The following is a 20,449-nucleotide window of genomic DNA, read 5'->3' as shown; positions in this document are numbered from 1 at the left end:
AGGGCTATGGTGACAAACACATCACCCTATACGACATCCGGGCAGAGCTGAGCTGTCGGTATAAGGACCTGCGTACAGCCTACCGCTCTCCAAACACAGAGGAAATCTTCAATATGTTAACCAAAGAAACACCAGAGACCTTCTACATTGGTAAATTTTGGGTCTTTTTTTAACTAGAGGAGGATATGTAGGGATGGGAGGATATGCTTACTGTATACATTCAACTCAAGCAACTTTAAAAAGATTATAGAGCCCTGGACTGAAAGTTAAAGCTGAGTTCAAGGTCAAATTATGTTGTAACATGTTGTTGGGATCTTCATGAAGTCAATTTTATAGGCCTTATTTTCCCCTGTCATCAAATCAGGGGAAGGTTGCCCTTCTCAAAGATGTGAGGGAGATCAGTACAGATGCCATAAGAGATGTTCTGTCACTAAAATGTTGGTGGGAAGGAGTCGCCTCTCCAGTGCTCTTAGCCTGCTCCCTGTTCTCTTCTTCCCTTCCTTATTCTCTACCATTCCTCCAGGAAAGCTCATCATCTGCAATGTCACTGGCATTGCCCACAGGCGTCCACAGGGTGAGAGCTATGACCAGGCAATCCGAAATGATGAGACAGGGCTATGGCAGTGCCCTTTCTGTCAGCAGGACAATTTCCCTGAACTAAGCGAGGTATGTGCTACAGTGTTACTGTGGTTACTGAACTTCTTGAGTGAGTGGTCTTATTGCCCTCTAAAGGAGTCGGGAATGGGATATTTAGATCATGCTTTACCAAATGAATACACAAAGGAAGATTAGAACACACAAGTCTAACATGAAGTTCCTTCATATGTTAGTCAGAAATAATCTGTGCTTTCACCTATTCTGGCTCAGCACTTAACCCTTATTTCCTATTCTCTGGGGATCTATCTCAACCAGATTAGAGACATGAACATGTGCATTTCTTATGTGTAGGGTAGGCACAGTGTCCCTATGCTAGTTAGAAGTTATCTGTAGGCTCTTTCATTCTCCACACACATTTAAATTTTCCCCTCATTCTTCTAGATATTATCTGCCTTTCTTATGGTCAGACTCATTAAAGACACCCTGAATACTTTTTCTGGGTCTTCAGATGTTAGGTAGATTGTAAAAGACAATTTCTCAACTTCAATAAAAGAAGCTAATGGGATTTGTCCAGGATATATAGAAAGCCCAAATTACAACAACCCTGGCAGTTCTTTTCTAAATATGTGATCTCCAGAATCTTAATGATCAAGCTTTTCTACTGATGCCACCTTTATCTTTAGGTCTGGAATCACTTTGACAGTGGTTCATGCCCAGGCCAGGCCATCGGTGTCAAAACACGGCTTGATAATGGTGTAACCGGCTTCATCCCCACCAAGTTCCTCAGTGACAAAGTGGTAAAGCGACCAGAGGAACGAGTAAAGGTAGGTGAATGAGAGGGCTAAGGCATCAGTTTTCAGCTGCCTAAATTGGGCTCTCTTTAACCTTGGGCTATCTCCACCAAAAGTTAGGCTCTGTTCCCAGTAGCAGGGAGAGGATTTCAGGAGGATTTATAACTAGTTGAAAGAAGCCAGGATGAGATGTGTCTGAACGCCTTTGTTCACTGCCTTGTGAAATTTCATCAAGTTGCCAGACGTTTGGGAGAGAACTGTGTAGGAAGTTGTGGTTTAGTCCAGCAGGCAGGAAGCAGGGCCCAGCATTACATGCTGGGAAGCACAAAAGATAAGCTCTCTTTCTGTTCTAGTATTCTTTCGCCATTAATTATGCATGTTCACACTAGGTACCAGCACTTGACATTTACATATGTTGTCTCTAATCTCCACCTGATGGGAAAGGAAATACTACCTTCTTTTTTCAGAGAAAATTCAAGTGCCTTTTCCAGAATCACCCAGTTAGTTTGACATGGCTGGTACCAGATATACCAAATTCTCTGGTTCTAAGTGTCGTGAACCCCTAAAACTGTAGGAAGGCTGCAGAAAGACATTCCTAATAAATGAAGTTAGAGAGATTTTCAAAAGGAGAGCCATGCGGAGTGACTAGCTTTTGGCACTGTTTGGACAGATTGGCTCAAGCCAACAGTAAAGTACAGAAAACAGCTATCATATTGCTTCCCCTCCAAAAAGGGCAACCAGACTTGGATTGCCTCCTAGGAGCAGTAACTAGGCAACTTTATAGGAGGAGGGAAAAGTGCCAGTGACAGGCTAGGTTTCAGTAGACTCCACTTGGTTTTCCTACCTAGATTGGGAGGCATCAGTACAAGACACAGCCTGTAGTCTGCAGACCAGACTCAACTCCAAACTCCTCATCTGCCATTCAGTAGGTGGCTGGCTTTGGGCAAGTCACTCCACCTTTCTGCCTGGACTTTGGTTTTCTCAAATGTAAAATAGGTCATCGGGCTAGATCATCTTTGTCCCTTCCAGCTCAAATGTTCTGTGGATCTAGGTGGGAATGACTGTTCACTGCCGCATCATGAAGATTGACATCGAGAAGTTTAGCGCAGACCTGACCTGCCGCACCTCAGACCTCATGGACAGGAACAACGAGTGGAAACTGCCCAAGGACACCTACTATGATTTCGATGCTGAAGCAGCAGACCACAAGCAGGAGGAGGACATGAAGCGAAAGCAGCAGCGGACCAGTGAGTATGCCCACCACTGTGCCTGTGCAACCAAATCTTGACAGCTTTCCCTCTGCAGGTTGCACATGCTAATGGCTATATCCTTTGCTTAGCCTCCCAGTAGGAATGAGTGCTCTACTTTGAAGTGCTCTACTCTGAGGCCCAGAGACATCATGAAAGGGAGTCATTGGCAGGGCCAGAAACCTGGGTCTTCTTGGATCATATTTTCTTCACTAATGCACTGTGACTCTTAAAGCTTCACTCCCTCAGCACCATAGGAACCCACGTTTACACATCTTTCACATCAGAGAATCCAAGCCCAGAGAGGGTGAAAGACACTCAGAATCCAATAGTGGATCAGAAATTAAGCCATGGTTTGTCCCATTGCTGTTGGTTCCCCGTCCCATCACCTGATCTGTACTTTTTCCCTGCCCTCTTCAGCATACATCAAGCGTGTGATTGCACACCCATCCTTCCATAATATAAATTTCAAGCAAGCAGAAAAAATGATGGAGACCATGGACCAGGGTGATGTGATCATCCGACCAAGCAGCAAGGGTGAGAATCACCTGACAGTGACCTGGAAGGTCAGTGACGGCATCTACCAGCATGTGGATGTGCGAGAAGAGGGCAAGGAAAATGCCTTCAGCCTGGGAGCCACCCTATGGATCAACAGTGAGGTAAGAGCCAGCCCCCACTCCCTTCCCATCTCCGCTCCTGCTTCCAGACACAAGCCATTTCTGGATGCTTGTATTTGACATTAGTAAATTGTATGCATTCTATGCATTTTAGTTAAATAGCACCAAATGAGATTGGTTGTGAAATGAGTCATTTGATATTAGTTTTGTATATTTTGCCCCCTCCTTCCCTGTCCTCCAAATTTTAAATAGACTACCTAGAGAGAGCCAGTGGAAGAAGAGGAGAAAATACACATGCAGATGCACTTATGTGTGCACTATTCATGTCAGGTTTCTCTCTTCTGTTTTCAGTGGAATGAAATTTAATGAAGCTCCCTATTCCCGGGCACCAGGGGAGAATCAGAGTTATGATTTAAATGATTTTGTACCTTGTAAGCTTTAAATCTGGGCATGACTCAACAGATGAATAAACTGAAGAGACTTTGCAGTGGAGTGATGCTACAGCAGAGGCGGAAGTCCACCCCCTCCCATGGGTTCTCTTCTGAGTGGATTTGATGAAGGGTCAAGAGTCTCAGCTCTGGATATGACCTTTATCTTCTTCCCACAGGAATTTGAAGATTTAGATGAGATCGTTGCCCGCTATGTCCAGCCCATGGCATCCTTTGCCCGGGACCTTCTGAACCACAAGTACTATCAGGACTGCAATGGTGGAGACCGTAAGGTGAGCCCAGGGCCCCACGACGGATGACACCTCCCAAGTCCGTATGGTTTCCCTTCAGTATAGCGGTCTCCCAGCTGGTGAAGGAGGTGTACATCATGTATGCGCCAGACATTGTGTACCAAGCATGCTGCTATCCCAACCTCTCCCCCTCATTCTACCCCCAGAAATTAGAGGAGCTGCTCATCAAAACTAAGAAGGAGAAGCCCACCTTCATCCCTTATTTCATCTGTGCCTGCAAGGAACTGCCCGGCAAGTTCCTACTGGGATACCAGCCCCGGGGTAAACCCAGGTGAGCACTGGTGCTGAGAAGGTGCTGCCGCTGGGGTCCACAGACAGGCTAGCCGGGGAGTTAGAGGCCCCGGAGCAGTACTCTCTCTGGTTCTGCTTGACTCACTTTCTCCTTTTATTTGTTTAGAATAGAGGCAGAGGTTGGAGGTGGGGAAAGAGAATGATGATTTAGAGGCATAAGGCAAAGATTCAATGAGAAAGATGCTTTCCTCAACCCTGTGAAAAGGAGTTCCCTTTGCCTCTTCTCCTCATCCAAAGGAGTGATAGAAATTATCAGATACTCTTTCCACCTGACTGGCAAAATGGGGGCCAGCACACTGGTCCTTTTCACTCTGCTTCACCTTAGCCAGGGCTTTCAACACATGGTAGCTCACTGTTGCTCTAGTATGCTAACTTCTGTCCGCATGGAAGAGTGGGTCAGGAGAGCATCACTTCTTCCTACCATTGACCTACTCTTCTCCCTTTCTGTATGACTGACAGGTTGGCCTTCCTAGGTATTCCTTTATCTAGGGTTGGCCTTCCTAGGTATTCCTTTATCTAGGGTCCTCTGGCGCTCATTCTGAATCAGACAAAGTCCGATTTCCTTAGACCTGTTTTTTTCGTGTCTGTTACCTAGACTGATAACCATATCAGCCTTCTCTATACCCTATCCTCCCTTTGGCTCCTGGCCAAGGCCTATGCATTTCTGCTCTGATCCCTGTACTTCCTGCATGTGATGTACAGCATACACAATATTAGTAAGAGGATCAATAGCCAGATAACAGGCTCTAAACTCTGGACCCTGCACCATTTTGGACATATCTGGCTATCATGCTTATTTCTGAGAAACCTTTCCTGACTCACCACGATGTTTCCAAAGATTGGCAGACAGGGGTCTTTGAGGGTTAGACACTGTCGCATGAGAAACAATTGAGCAAACAGGGTACCTTTAACCTGGAGCAGAGGCAACGTGGTAGCTTCCCATAGAAAAGGGCACAGACTTGTGTTGTAGAAGGAACAACATTTGAGTAGAAAATTTAGGAAACAGGTTTCAGTTAAATATAAATGAGAACTTTGCCATACTTTGCATTTCTGTTGACACCTACCCTTTATTAAGCACAACTCTATTTTAGGTGTTGTGTGATAAGTGCTTTACATGCACGATTTCAGGGGTCCTCAACCCCTGAGCCGCAGACTGGCACCATTCCATGGCCTTTTAAGAACCAGGCCATACAGCAGAAGGTGAGCAGCAGGCAAGCGAGTGAAGCTTCATCTATATCTGCAGCCATTCCCCAGCGCTAGCATCACTGTCTCAGCTCCACCTCAGATCATCAGGCATTAGATTCTCATAGGAGCACCAGTCCTTGGTGCTGAAAAAGTTGGAGTTCACTGCTGACTATTTCATTTATTCTCGTCCACCCTATGGGTTTAAGTGCTGTTATTCTCATTTTACGAATGAAACTGAGATTCAGATTTAGTAACTTTGGGCAGTTATATTGGTGATGAGTGGCAGAGCCAAAACTGGAACTAGAGCTGGATCTGATCCCAGAACGCATCCTCTTATCCACGCTATGATCTGCAAAGTGTTGAATAAGGGCAAACTAACCACCTTTCAGAGACACTTCCAGTTTTTGGCTCCTGGGGAGTTGTGTTTTGCTGCCCTAGGAGACCCCTTTCAACCCTAACACTTCTGTGACCTCGAGTCTCACCCTCACCTGCAGGGTCCTACCATTATACTGCAGCCCAGGATGGTGGCCCAGTCCCCAGCAAGCCTTCTTCTGGCAGCCTATAAATAGTATACCAGAGGCTGCTGATTCCTGACCTTGTCTATACTCTGCTCTGTACTCCTTGTCTCCCCAAAATGCTGCCTCCTTTTACAGGGTCAGGGACTGGCTCTTTGATCTCTCCTTTTCCCCAGCACCCAGTATGGCTGCCTCACATGGTGATCTGTTCTGGCCACTGTCATGGCTGGCCCCAAGTAGTATCTGATGTATGTTTCCTTCCAAAATCCCAGGATAGAATATGTAACGGTGACTCCAGAAGGATTCCGGTACAGGGGCCAAATCTTCCCAACTGTGAATGGACTTTTCAGATGGTTTAAGGATCATTACCAGGATCCTGTACCAGGTGAGTCCTACTCTCTCTAACTTTTGGGGTGTGGTTGCAGGGACAGCTACACTCTGAATCAAGGTAATCACTGACTAGCTTGTGGGAGGGGATGAGAGATAGGCCGTCATTGCAGCTCTCTTACTCCTACTCCAACCTCCTAGCATCAGGAAGGTCCTCCATCCACTTTGCCTATGTAGCTTCCTTTTTTCTCAGTATCTTCTTGAGCCCTCTAAATTATGATACCAGAAATGTTAACTGACTTGAGTTATTTTCTATAGGCATTACCCCCAGTAGCAGCAGCAGGACCCGGACACCTGCTTCTATCAATGCTACCCCAGCTAACATCAATCTCGCAGGTAAGGAGCTCATGCCTGGGATTGGGGGTTAGAGGGATGAAGCTAAAAGGATTTTCACCTCTAATGTACCCATCCTCCACCTTCTGTGCTTACAGATCTGACACGGGCCGTGAATGCCCTGCCCCAGAACATGACCTCTCAGATGTTCAGTGCCATTGCTGCTGTGACAGGCCAAGGACAGAACCCTAATGCCACCCCAGCCCAGTGGGCCTCCAGCCAGTATGGCTATGGAGGCAGTGGAGGGGGCAGCAGTGCTTACCACGTACGTGGCTTAGAGAAGAAGCTCCCTGTGGAGAGTGGGGAAGAGTGAAAAGGAACGATCATCTACCAGTCTCTGTCTATAGACTGGCCTCCGGCAGTGCTCACCTTTGCATGCACAGATGGGCCTCAGGGACTGTCTCCAACAGATGTTCCTTTTCCTCGGGTCCATTAGAGGGGAGAGAGAATAAGAAAAAGCCTGACCTTTCCACAGAGTCCTTTTGTGGTCAGGACTGGTAGGCCCCATTGTTGTGCCTTGTCCCATCCCACTGACCTACCTCTGCTGCTCAGCTCAGGAGAGTTTGCTGGTAATCTCTGTACTGACCTCAAATTTTCAGCTTGCCAGAAATTTATAGGAAGCCCAGATAGGCCCAAAATCCAACCCCACTTAACTGTTTACCTTTCTCCAGGTATTCCCAACGCCAGCCCAACAGCCAGTGGCCACACCACTAATGACCCCCAGCTACTCCTACACGACCCCAAGCCAGCCCATCACCACACCACAGTACCACCAGCTACAGGCGAGCACCACCCCACAGTCTGCCCAGGCCCAGCCCCAGCCCTCTTCCAGCTCTCGGCAACGGCAGCAGCAGCCGAAGTAAGTATATGGATGGTGGTGTGGAGCAGGTTATTAGCAGGGGCAGGTGCTGTCAGAAGGCCAGTTAGCATAGGCAGGTGCTCTGGATCTGAGAGCCATGATCCAGCTGCTATCCTCAAAAGGACTGCTTTCTGGAAGATGACAGAAGTGGGCAGTGTGGCAGCCAGTCACAGCTGCTGCCCATAGGTATGAGGGCCATTTCTGCAAGGGTAGATGTTCACCAGTGATTGGTGAGAAGGCTTCCTTGTATTGGGCCCCTTAAGTGTCCCAGTCTCAAAGGCTCATTCTCCTTCCCAGGTCCAACAGCCATGCTGCCATCGACTGGGGGAAGATGGCAGAGCAGTGGCTGCAGGAGAAGGAAGCAGAGCGACGGAAACAGAAGCAGCGGCTGACACCTCGGCCCTCCCCCAGTCCTATGATCGAAAGCACCCCGATGTCCATTGCTGGCGATGCCACCCCACTCTTGGACGAGATGGATCGGTAGGGGGCCTGCTCCTAGGACTCTGGTTACCTCTGAGGCTGGGAGAGGCCTGCCTCACTCCTGCCCCTCCTTTTCTGTCCATAAAGTGGCGTGAATTGACATTCTCTTTGGTGATCAGCCTGGATGGGTAACAGGCTGGATGGCCTTGCGAACTTGAGCTCAGTGTATGCTAAGCAACAATTCTCCCACTCCAGGCCCTCACCAACCACCTGTCCTGAGACCAGGCTGGGAGGGGAGTGTGGTGGGGAGAAAGAAGAGGAAGATGAGAATGAGAGTGGAAGTTTTGTATTCTACTCCCTACAAGCCATTTTGAGCTTCTGCCCTCACCTGACTCTGGGCTGTGACCGGGCACCAAGCTCAGCACATGAGTCTTCCCCAGCTCTCGTGGGGAGATGGATGCTATTTATTCAGTCTGGGGCAGGAAGGCAAGGAGGGGAAGTATTTCTGACCCTGATGCCAATAGTTTGGGTGGCTGTTAAAGCAGGATTGCAGGGGACATAGGGTTGCAGTGCTAACCTACCCAGCCCCCACCTGGCTACCCTCACCCACCTGCTGCCGCCGCTTCCTGCCTATTATTTGAATAAACAGTGTTTCTACAGAGCACTCGGCAAAGTCTCTCCAACTCTCTGGCTCTTGAGGGGGTGCTTTCAAAGCAGTGTTTGGAGCTCTGAGAGTTCCTTGACTCCCTTCCCCAAACCATTGAAGGGGCAGTGACTCATAGAAAAGCAGGCAGTTTCTGCATCGGATTGTCTGGGGTCACATTCCTGTTCTACTTCCCAACCCTGTGACCTTGAACACACCTATTATCTCTAAGCCAGCTTATCTGTACAATGGAGATGAGACACCTACCTTACCAGGGCATCCATGAGGACTGAGAATGAAGGGCTTATCCCAATGCCTGGGACTTCATAAGGCCTCTGTAAATGCTAGCTGCTGTTACTCCACTCATATACAGCCACCCCACCCACTGCGCCTACTACAATCAGTCCTCAGCTTCCAGTGGTTCAATTTAGAATTTTTCAATTTTATGATGGTACAAAAGCAATACACATTCAGCAGAAACCATGCTTCGAATTTTGGATTTTGCTCTTTTCCAGGGCTAGCAATATGTGGTAAGGGATTCTTTCATGACGCTGGGCAGCAGCATTAGAGAGCAGAAGCTCCCCATCAGCCACACAATCGTCAGGCATGGGCATGGTGATCAGCCACTGATACTCCATGGTGCATTCCTTGTGTTAGATGCTTCTACTCAACTGTAGGCTAATTTAAGTGTTATGAGCACGTTTAAGGTAGGCTAGGCTAAGCCGTGATGTTCAGGTGTATTAAATGCATTTTCGACAAGGCTATTTCCAACTTAATGACAGGGTTATTGGCATGTAAACCCATGGTAAGTTGAGCATCTGTAGACTTCTTTGGCACATTGGAGAAAGGCCACAAGTAAATCTAGGTTTCTCAACCTGAGCCCCTGCACCTCTCCCCTTTTTACCAGCAGTACCTTAGTCTTTGACAGTACCTCTACACAAGTCAAGTGTGTCTGCCCCAGGATGGGCCCCACGCCCATCTGCTTCCCGCCACACACACTGGCCCTGGAAAAGGGAACCGGGCTGTTGTAGAAGCTGATCCCCTGGCCCCGGTACTTTCCCCCAGCCCCACTGCCTCTTTTATTCTTTATTCCCAATCTCTCTGTTTCTTCACAAGGGTTTTGTCTCACAGCTCTGCAAGTTGGTGCTAGGAAAGCTAGGTTTTCCCGTTCCCTTTCCTCTGCTTGGGGCTCAGCAGAGAACTCAGAAAAGGCCACTGCTGCCCACACTTGGCGAGCATCCTTCTTTGCTTTTCTTCATTCAAGATCTTTTTGGCTGTTTGTTGGCAAGAGTTGGGAGAGGGGATAGACACTATCCTTTTGCCCGGAACTCAGTTTAGTTCACTTCAGCACAAAGTCTAGAAGGGCCTAGCAGGAGCAGGGGCCACACAGCTGAAAGGATCATGTTCCCTTTGGTGCCACTTAGAAGAGGGAAAGGCCAGGCACAGTGGCAGAGTGGGTTAAAAGGTTCAGTTTATTAGGGGTATCACTGCAGAGAGTCCAACCTGTCTCCAAGTGGATTTCACACAGACCAGTCTCCCAGTAGATTGGAAACCACCTTCCCACCCAACCCAGACATGCTCTTCTCCTGCCCTGGGCCTAGGGTGTTACAGAGAAACAGGCTGTGCTCCTTCCCTACCCTCCCACCTACCTTTCCATGGACTTCTTGAAAGATGGATTGCCCTTCAGAAACTCCTACAGCCCCCTAGCCCCTTTGCTCCAGCTATGTCCAGAGCCCACTTCCTCCCCCCAGAAGTAGCCAGATTGGAAGGAGAGAGAATAGCAGCAGGGGGTCAGCTACAGGCTTGATCGCATTTATTCTTCACCCTGGTCGCCCTGGCCTCAACTGAGATTGGGGTTTGATGCGGGGGGAGATTTTCTCTTATTGACCTTCTTGACTGGCGAGGCCTTCGCTGCAGGCTTCTTGGCCTGGACCGTGTTCTTCTCTCGCTTCCTGGGCGATGAAGACTCCGCAATATCCTCGCTGGAGGGTTCCTCCTGCCTGGGGTCATTGTAACTGTCCTCACTCTCCAGGTCTTCCCGACTGTCTGGGCTGGACTCTGACATCCTGGCCAACTCCCTTGGGCTTACTGACCTGCTCAAGTCTGGAGGGGAAGCTTCCGATTTAACTGGGCTTTTCTTCTTAGTCAACTTGCCCTTCTTGACTTTTTTCTTCAGCTTTGCCTTCTCGTCCGTCTCTTCCTCCTTGTCTTTGTCTTTTTCTTTTTTCTTCTTGACCTTCTTGAAAACCTTGCCCTGGGACTTCCCCGTGGGGCTCTCAGAGCGCCAGATGGTAATGGGAGCTGCCAAGTCGGGGGTCCCAGTGACTGTGCCCTTGCCTATGCCTGTGTCAGTGGGTGTGGTGGTCACGGGCCCCAGCTGGGTTGGGATGGGAGCCTCGCTTTCTTCTTCCTCCTCCTCCTCCTCCTCTTCCTCCTCCTCCAACTCCTCTTCATTTAGGTCATCTGCCCTACACTCATGGTGGATGGGATGGTGGATCACTGCCACAGAAACAGGCCTGTAGCTTTTGCACCTAGGAGGACAGGGAAAGAGAAGGCTGACAGAGAGTGGAGGCTGATGCCCTATAGTGCCCCCCATCAGTCTTCTAGCACTCACCAGCCATACCAGAACCGCTCCACATACTCTTCCTCTGGGATGAACTCAAAGCAAGGGGTCTGGATGATGTTGAGATAGGTCGAGCCCACATCTCGGGAGCAGGTTGGGCCTACACCTCGGGAGCCGCTGCTGTTTGTCTTCTCTGAGCAGTCCTTTACCCTGCCACACAGGGGACTCAGCCTGACTCCCACGCCTCCAGGACTCTCCAGGGGTTCAGAGCCAGAAGCCTGAGGGACAGTGGGCTTTGGCTGGGCTCAGCCCAGGCTGCCAAAAGACCTCTTCCCCATTGCTTTTAGAGCAGAGCCAGGTTTACAAAGCTGGGGCTAGGCTGGCAGTGACAGGTCAAAGCTAAAGGAGTGAACGGTAGTGAAAGTTTATACCTGGCTCTGCCCAGGAGTCTCCTGGGCTGTGGATCCTCCAAGTAGGAGGGCCCTTACCTAGAATCACAGTCGCAGTGGCTGACAGAGTGCAGGTGCAGGTCGTGGTGGACATAGTCAGAGGTGTAGGGGTGGATGACATGCCCGGCACACTGCTTGTGTTTCCAGCAGCACCTGTCAGTGTCCTTGAATTCACCTGAAAGATAGGTATCTGGGTCACACAGGGTGGCAACAGCAGCATCACACCTATGGGTCTCCCCTTTGCCACCACCTTCCTCCCCAACCCACCCCCCCCCATCCCCTGCCAAGCTGTTTCTATTTCCTAGTAGTAACTCCAGGTCTCAGCACTCTACTCCACCCAGTCCACTGGGTGAATTTGCCTCCCCCCTGACAGACTCCCAGGAAAATGTCTCACCAAGGCCTTTACCACTGTCCTGAGACACCTGCTTCTCCTCCTCTCCTGCCTTCCATGGGAGCCTACCCTCCCGGGGCCCTCTACTGACTCCCACTTGCCTCTCAGCTGCTCATAGTTACCAGCTACCCCACTTTACAGGGCACCAGGGTAGGCAAAGGCCCTCGTACTATGGCAGATTGTGGAGTGCCACTTCAGAGTACCTAGCTATTAGAGCCAGCAGGAATAGTATCCTCAATTCCTATGCCTGCCCTGCATAAGCCCAGGAGGCCTTTATCTGATTCCTCACACCTTCTGAAGCCACTCCAGTCCCCAAGGCCTGCTACAACACGATGACTCAAGCATAGAGGGGAGGGAGCTAAGGTCTAACCCACCACATGTCATGCTTCTTGGCTTCTGATTCTGGTTCTTCTGTTTTCCCGCCTTTCTTCTCCAAGCCCCTTTTCTCTTTGGACACCTTTCTCTCCCCTTTCCCACACTCATTCTAGATTCTTTTCCCTGCTCTTTACTCATCAAGTTCCCACTCCCCCTCCATTCTCTCTCCCCAGTCCTTAGAGCCACAGACTTGAACAACCCGCCCCCAGCCTGAGCCCTTCCACCCCTTGTAGACAGCACAGATACCATGTCTCTTTTCCCAGGGCACAGGGAAGAAGCTGCTGGGATTAGAATTTGGGATTAGGGGAAAGCCTTGGAGAAAGGCTCCCACCTCTTTTGCTCAGCCAAATGCAAGTCCTGGACACATACTGGACACTACTGGCACTGCCTCACCTATAACCCTGCCTAAGGTTCCAGTCTACCAATGGATATCCCCTCCAGCAACCTTCTTAAAAGGTAAGCCTGTGAAGTAACTTCACATGTCCAAGGTCTCACACACCAGGGGCAGAAAGGACAAGGCACCTTCCTGTAGGTCCCCCCTGACTCTGGCTCCACCCACCTTGGGAGGAAGAAGTGGGTGAGCACTTGAGACTTCCATGGCAGTCTGGCATGGAGTGCTGCTATCACTGACTAACTCCCTCCAAACAGGCCAGGAGGCTTTCACCTTTTTATCCAGCCCCTATGAGGGGTAGAACTGGGGCAAGACCTCATAACCCAGGTTGGGGGTTAGACGGCCTTAAAGTATTTAAGAGACGAGTAGGCAGCAGCTTGGTCTGAGCCTTGCCCCACATTTCTCTTCCCTTCCCTTCCCCCTACCAGGCTGTGATGGTCCTAGGCCCCCCATACACCCCTGACCCATTTGGTGGCCTCCCTGTCCGCTTCCTCTCCTCTCATGCCCATTCTTCATAAGGCATTTGAGGCAAGACCTTGGAATACCACCACCACCTCAGCTTTCTTCAGCACTGCTGAATCGGGGCAAAGGGCAGCATAGTGACAAGTGTCCTGAACTTTGGACTCAGGCCTGAGTCCAAATCTTAGCTCTGTCACTTATTAGCCGGGTGACCTAGGGCCAGTTTACTTCTCTGAGCCTTCATTTCCTTGTCCACAAAATGGGGATGGTGGTAATATCTATTTTGCAGGGTTGTTAGGAGGACTCAGTTCACATGTCAAAGATATTTGTGCACCATAAGATGCTATACAAAGGAAACGGGTGATCGTGGCCTCCAGAAAGTAGCCCTCTCTAGCATGAGTACAGGATGGGTGGGGATGGGGCTTCTGGGTAACCCTTCAAGACCAAACACTTTCTCCATCCTGCCTACTATTGGGAGTCAGCTTTCCCAAGTGAGAGATGGTGGGGACCCCTAGGGCCAGAGATTCCCCTGGACCCACCTTCAGAGAAGGTAGATGCATCAGTGCTAGACGCCACATGCAGATGTCTTCTTTCCCAGCTGGGTAACCTGTTTATATCTGAGAGAGTACAGAGTGGCAGCAGCGGCATCCCCTCCCCCACACACCTCACACACCATTCAGTCATCAAACATTTTCTGAGAAGCTCCACGTGTCAGTGTCGGGCCCCAGCTGCATCCTGGAGATGCAGAGATTTAAACAAAACAAAACAAAACAAAAACAAAAACAAAAACTACCCCTGTCTCAAGGGGCTGGGAGAGGGGGTGGGTGAGGAGAAGGACACGGGACATATGTGGAACAAACAGTTCATGACTTTGGTGTGATACACAGAGGGAGGGAAATGGTGAGGAGGAAGGCCTAAGGGAGCAAAGAACAAGGACACCTCCTGAGATGGTAGGGAATAGGGTGGGATTAGGAAAGACTTCTTGAAAGAAGCAGAATAGGAGCTGAATCTGGAGTAATAATAGGAGTGAGCCATAATCCAGGCAAGGAGGGAAAGTTCTAGGAATAGTCCCAGGCTATGTGGAGCCTGGTCAGAGGTCGTCCCCAAGCAGAACTCCAATTGGAACAGCAGTTCCATCAGCAACCACAGGGGAGAGTCTGCCACTTTCCTTTCTTCCCACAAAAAGCTTTGTCCTTTGGGACACAGAAGCGGAGTCCCGCTTAAGAAAGGGACTTCAGCTGGGCCTTCAGTGGCACTTGGTCATCGTTCTATAAGTCCCTGGACCGTTCCTTCTGTTTTCCACGGCACAGTAAGTACTCCCAGTTTATTGAATCTTTGAATAAAACTTCAAGCACTTCCCTGGAAACTTTCACCCTCAGAAGGTCACTTCATCAGCCTCATCTGTGGCTGCTCCCACCTTCATCAACTCTTCTCATGCCTGGGGAAGTGTCCCTCCTTCCTCCTGCCCAAAGCACCTGAACTCTAGGTCCCAGCCAGAATTTTCACCTCCTTTTTTAATTTTTGTTTTCACTACAGTCTATGAACACCTTTAAACAAAACACTATGAACCCTGTTTCTTCCTCTACCACTGCTTCTCCCACTCTTCTTTTTCAAGTTTATTCACTCACTCATTTGATAGACACCAGTGAAGGAGGCCCAGTCTCTACCTTCAGTGAACTCAGAATCCCCACCTCTCTCTATATTCCAACCACATACACATGGCAGCCATCCCAAGCTCTCTATTAGAATAGCCCAGGGAAAGGCTATCAACAATTTCCCAATAGCCAAAACTAGCGGCCTTATTTTCATCTCATCTCACTTGACCCTGTTGACCAATCAATCTCTTTTTTCTGCAAACTCTGTTCCTTTGGCTTCCATGCAGACCTCACTTGTCTCTCTCTTCCTTCTTTGACTAGCTTTTTAGTTCTTTCCTGACTCCTATACTGTCCCCTCTTCCTCTGCTGTACATCTTAAACTGATTATTACCAGGGTTCTGTCTTTGGCCTCCTCTCAGAATATTCTACAAGCTTGTCTTGGACAATGTCATCCACTTCTGTGGTTTCAGCATCCAACAATAAAATGGGTCTCCAATCCAGACTGCTTTTCTGAGCACGTAGCCAATATCCTTTTAGACATTCCCAAACATCTTAGACCAGCATGTCCCACACGAACAAACCATCTTCTCCCTACCCTCCATGAACTATCTCCTCTTATATCTTCCATTCCAGAGAGCAACAGACACCATAGCTAGAAATCTAGGGATCATCCTTTCCCTCACTTCTACGCCAACTTGATAACCAAGTCTTGCCATGCCTAACTGCCCCCACATCTACCTCTGTCTTGGTTCAGAAACTCATTATCTCTCTGACTGAGACAAACGCAGTAGCCTCCTACCTGGCCTCCCTGCCTCCTGTCTTACTACCCTCATCCAGTCCTCATAAAACAGCCAAAATGAGTTTTCTAGAATGTCAACTGCTCAACCATCTTCCTACTCTTTAATAGCATTCTATTGCCTTCGGGATGAAGTACAAACTCCTTATCATGACATGACTGCCCCGCCTCTGACCCTGGCCCTTGTTCCTTTCTCAGCTATCGGTTCTTCCCCCTCATCCAATCCTCTTCCTACCCCTCCCTTCTCCATTCTCTCCTGCCTCCCACTCCCCAGAAATACCTGCTCATCTTGGAAAGAACAATGCTATCCAAGTAGAATTGGTCACACATGTCTTGTGCCCCTTTATCCTGCCATAGTACCTCATGTATTTATAGCAACTTGAGAAAAAGGCCCATATTTCATCTGTCTCTGTTTCTACAGATCCTGGGACATGGAAAGTACTCAGTAAGTGTTGGTTGATTGAATAAATACATGAACAGAATAGAATAAAACCCCCAAAGGGGCCACAACAGGGCTATGGCAGTGGAGATTCTGCCCAGGGTTCAAACTTGGAAACTCTTCTAGGGAAAGGAAATTGGCCCAGGATGAGCATCTTCCCAATGTCAGGCACTGTGCTGGGCTTTTAAAATATGCCTTTAGTTCTGAATGCTGACCACAGCCCAATCTATGGCTGGGGGATGCAGAGACTCAGAATAAGTAACTTGTCCAAAGACACAAGTTAATAGATGGCAGAGATATGATTCAAACCCAGTCTTCCTGGCTCCATAGTCTGTACTCTTTCAGCCCTGTCTACTTGAGGTTCCTATCCAAAATCTGTCCTGTCAGCTGTCACTTCCTACTACACTTGCTCAACTCTAACACAGCCAGTTCCTCATCCTCTGGTTTTACCTAATCCTGACTCCACATTTTCCTTTATCCAGCCTGGGCCTAAGGTCAGGCCAGAGGGCCTTGAGCCAGGGTCAGGATTCACACTCTGCTTTGTCTGACTCCACTTTCTTTGCTCTCTCCAGAGTCACAATGAAAGAGACATATATGCATAGTCCACTAACTTCCCCCAAGTCCCCAAGAAGCCCTGACAATCATAATTGCTTGCCAAGGGGAGGGATTTAGTAACTTCTTAGGTCTGAGGAAGGCAATATGCTCTCTAGTTTCACAGAGAGAGAGCTCTGACCGAAGCAGCAGTCCAGAGCTCCTGAGGTACAAGTGACTGAGGTTGGACAGAGGGGGGACTTCATAATGAATGAGGACAATGATAGCTTGAAAGGAAGAGGGAAGCTTGTGGTCTCTTTCAGTAGGATATAAATTGGGGTGCAAGGGCCTAACTCAAAACTCACAGGTTATGCTCATTTGTACAGAATCTTCTCAGTCCTGCGGGCTGAGGAGCTCCCTCCGCCCTTGCAGCACAGGCGGTGGGGTTCCAGGTTGGACACCAGAGCAGCTGAAAGTGGGGTGGGGGGAGGAAGGAAGAAGGAAGGAAGGGAGGGAGAAACCAAGGAAGGGAAAGAGGGACGAGGAGGGAGCAAGGCAGGGGCAGTGTGCACCCGTCTCCTTGGAAAGGGCTCCCTGGCCCCGCCCACATCTGTAGGCGATTGTGATGTCATACATGGAACCTCCAGACTCTTTCAGGCCCTTAGAATCAATGGAAACGTCCGCCCCAGTCCCGGCGACAGGGTGAACACTGGACCATTGGCCAGGCCCCACACTTCTTGGGCGACAGTCCGGGACACCGGCTGCGGTACATTGATGCCTTCCAGCCGTACAAACAGGAGTTTCAACTCTGGCTCCAGCCAGACTGCCCCAGCCAAACCTGAAGGCTCCTCTCCAGGTCCTCAGAACCCCAGTCCTCAATCATTGGTTCAATGAGCCGGTCTCCAGACTCTAACTCCGCCTCGGCCCAGCCCAACCCTTGGCCCCGCCTCCTTCGTCAGGCTCTCTGGTTCTACACCTTCCTTGGGGCCTGAGGCCAGCCCCTCGGCCATGGCCCCAGCTCAAAGCCCTCCCCTAATCTGCCCCGCCTTCTCCTTACCCCTGCTGCTTTCATCCCAGATGTCGGCATTGTCCTTAGTCTTTTCCTTAGTCCACCTTTCAACCGTCGTCCTAACCCACATCTCTCTCAGCCCAGTTCTTCCTTTCTACAAGACTTCCTCGCAGAAGTCCGAACGTGAACCTCTGTTTGGCCGAGCCAACTGTAAACCCCAATCTCAGTTTCGCCTCCGTTCAGTCTTCAACTCCGCCTCATGCTTGCTCAATCCCTCCACCCACCTCCCCCCGCCTCCGCTCTAGGCTGCGTTGTCTTCTTAGCCCAAGTCTAAGCTTCAGCGGCACTCTTCATCCGGGGTACCCCAACTCCTTCCAGGCACCTCCCTCCCTGTCCCACTTTAGCCTTAGTACCTCCCCTTTACCTCAGGCCTAAACCTTAGGTCGGTCGCTCAGGCCCAGCCCTCACTTCCATCCCTAGTTCCTCTCCAGATCTTCCCCCAGTTCTTAGTCCTACCCTCCAGACTCTAGCCCCGCCTCTAGCCCCGCCCCATCCATTCTCTCAACCGCACACTTCAGCAGGCTCCCCGCCCCTCCCAATCCTTCCGAACTTTGCCACGGCCCTTAGCCCCTCCCCCAATCTACACGTGAACTTCTCCAGCTGCTTAGGGAGCTATCGCCTCCAACCTCTGCCCCACCAACCCAGCTCTTCTGAGGTTCCTCTTGCCCTGGCGGGAGGCCAGGCTCACTCACTGTCTTTCTGCCCGCAGGCCCGGCGGATAAGGACTTGATGTCGGCTTCCAGAACCCTTGTGGCGTCCACCCCTAGAGCCCCTAACCAGCGTTTCCTCCTAGTCCCCCATGGGGTACCCAGACTCACAGAAATACTGCCCACTAAAGATGTCAACGTAGAGCTAGAGTCTTGGTCGCTCTTTCCCAAAATAGTTATAATAGTTAAGGTTTTTGAGCTAGTGTTTTGATTTCCGTCATGCAACCTAATGTGTCTCCATAGGCTTGCCCAGAGGGAACAGGAGCAACTGCATTCATAGTAACCTACTACACACACCCCTCGCATCGCACACCCTTCACACCCTTAAGCACAACATACACACTACACATGCATGTATCACATAAGTAGCGCACATAAAAAAATACCACACAACATGCACATGCCACTCACAGACACCACCCAGAACACAAACCTATACCCCTGTTCCCACATTTTACGCAGCACTAACACTCCATAGCAATATTGTGGTGCAGGCTTCACACACACACACACACACACACACACACACACACACACACACACAGAGTTCCATGCTCTGTGCAAGGCAAGGAGTGAGGAGTACAGTCCTGTGAAGGAACAGAGATGAACAATTCCAGGAGAGTATGAAAAATATTAAAGCCGCATCACCAACATTCCACACCAGGCTCCAAGGTCAGGTTATGCCTCATAGGATGGAATAGAGAGGATGGTATTTAAAATGTTCTCCTGCAGAGTCATCATGGGCCTCTCCTGCTGCTGCTCAGTGTCAACATTCACTTTCATCCAGACCCAGTAACCAGTAACCTGAGTTACAGTAGAACTATGGCCCAGACCACTAACTCTTGGAACAGCAGAAGAGGGGAAGCCAGAAGGGGGAGTGTGCAGAAAAGCTAACCCACCCAGAACAGAGTAGCTGGGTGAGAATGGAATCAGGCATAGAATGGACAGAGCACTTGCTGACTTGGGAGCCAAGATCTGTGTTCTAATTGTGACTCTCCATGGCCTTCCAGGATGGCACCAGGACATGTCTCTCCATTGTTGGTCCAGATGTCTGAGATACTTTCAGCCAATCTATATAGCTCTGGGTCAGGTGTCAAGAGTGAGCCAAGTTCTTAGTCATTCTTCTCTCAAATAGTTATTATAATAGTTAAGGTTTTTGAGCTCTATGTATTAGTGCTGTACCTTATTTCATCCATAAAACCTCATCAGTATTATTAGCCTCATTTTACAGATGAGGAAATTGAGACAGGATAAATGATTTGCCTGAATGTCCCAGGATGGACAGCGAGGATTTAAATGCAAGTCCTCCTCAGAACATGTCTTTTTTTTTTTTTAAGAGAGAAAAATATACATCTTATTTTTTATTCCATTTAGTTCTCCATGTTTTAAAATGTAAAAAAGATACCACTTAATTTTATGTTCATATCACTAATAGGTATTATATAGCACATCTTTTTTTTTTTAATTCCTCCCCACACTTTCACCTCTGACCTACAAATGTTGCCATCTCCCCTTAAGAACTGGATCTCTGAAGGCGGGGCATCTCCTCCCTCTCGCTGGGGCGCCTGTGGGGGCCTGGCGTGCCCAGGGAATGGACTGTGGCTTCACTAGGGCAGGAACCCAGGACCTTCTGCATGTAAAGCAGATGTACTAAATACTACTCTATGGAACCACCTCCCAAGATAGCACATCTTCTGAGTAAGACCCCCGCCCCTACCCTCCGTGGGCTTTCTGGTCAACTCGAAAAGTATCCAAAACTCAATCACTTCTCACTGTGTGCCCTCGGAGAAGTATTTTTTAAAGAGACAGCAGAAAGGGTGAAAAAAAAGAAAAATATTATCCAATGGTGGAAATCTGGGTATAAGCACCAAGTAGGATGCATTTGGGGGAAAAGGACAAAAGGAAAGTGCTCTCAAAGCCAACAATTCAGATCTCACCCAGTGAGGGTCCTGTGCAGCTTCCTAAACCTGGTCCCTGAGCTCCTAGCTTGCCTGAGGCTTGCCCAGGGGCCAGGGATGGCCAGCATCCCAGCAGGAGACTCCAGTCCCAAGATTGCCCTA

The 20,449-nt window shown here is 49.4% G+C and overlaps 2 protein-coding genes across 7 annotated transcripts in view; one reads left to right on the top strand and one right to left on the bottom strand.

Moving 5' to 3' along the window:
- The window catches only part of SUPT6H (SPT6 homolog, histone chaperone), a 44,376-nt gene extending 35,272 nt beyond the window's left edge, over positions 1 to 9,104 (top strand). The window contains exons 25-36 of one of the 2 annotated variants that reach the window (XM_011359963.2): positions 3 to 150; positions 524 to 666; positions 1,281 to 1,421; positions 2,440 to 2,635; positions 3,056 to 3,294; positions 3,860 to 3,973; positions 4,138 to 4,262; positions 6,255 to 6,367; positions 6,628 to 6,705; positions 6,801 to 6,967; positions 7,374 to 7,561; positions 7,859 to 9,104. In XM_011359963.2, coding sequence (XP_011358265.1) covers positions 3 to 150; positions 524 to 666; positions 1,281 to 1,421; positions 2,440 to 2,635; positions 3,056 to 3,294; positions 3,860 to 3,973; positions 4,138 to 4,262; positions 6,255 to 6,367; positions 6,628 to 6,705; positions 6,801 to 6,967; positions 7,374 to 7,561; positions 7,859 to 8,045 — 1,839 coding nt within the window. In that variant the 3' untranslated portion in view covers positions 8,046 to 9,104. The remainder of the gene's footprint in view (positions 1 to 2; positions 151 to 523; positions 667 to 1,280; positions 1,422 to 2,439; positions 2,636 to 3,055; positions 3,295 to 3,859; positions 3,974 to 4,137; positions 4,263 to 6,254; positions 6,368 to 6,627; positions 6,706 to 6,800; positions 6,968 to 7,373; positions 7,562 to 7,858) is intronic. The other variant, XM_011359964.2, reaches the window with a different exon arrangement.
- Positions 9,105 to 9,388: 284 nt separating this feature from the next.
- Positions 9,389 to 18,147, bottom strand: PROCA1 (protein interacting with cyclin A1). 5 transcript variants are annotated; one of them, XM_011359960.2, is made up of 5 exons: positions 17,671 to 18,147; positions 13,792 to 13,869; positions 11,676 to 11,811; positions 11,239 to 11,397; positions 9,389 to 11,155 (listed from the first exon to the last, which is right to left on the bottom strand). In XM_011359960.2, exons 1-5 carry the CDS (start codon positions 17,750 to 17,752, stop codon positions 10,465 to 10,467), a joined length of 1,146 nt encoding a protein of 381 aa, XP_011358262.1. In that variant the 5' UTR covers positions 17,753 to 18,147; the 3' UTR covers positions 9,389 to 10,464. The 5 variants fall into 5 exon arrangements, with proteins under 5 accessions (XP_011358262.1, XP_023386341.1, XP_023386342.1 ...); XM_023530573.1 differs by having other exon boundaries at positions 13,792 to 13,987; positions 17,671 to 17,759; XM_023530574.1 differs by lacking the exon at positions 17,671 to 18,147 and adding an exon at positions 16,979 to 17,650.
- Between the last annotated feature and the right edge of the window lie 2,302 nt (positions 18,148 to 20,449).

Source organism: Pteropus vampyrus, unplaced genomic scaffold, assembly GCF_000151845.1.
Source record: "Pteropus vampyrus isolate Shadow unplaced genomic scaffold, Pvam_2.0 Scaffold50, whole genome shotgun sequence".
Classification (NCBI taxonomy): Eukaryota; Metazoa; Chordata; class Mammalia; order Chiroptera; family Pteropodidae; genus Pteropus; species Pteropus vampyrus.
Note: the sequence above shows the minus strand (reverse complement) of the source record. Positions and strands in the feature narration are given on the sequence as shown.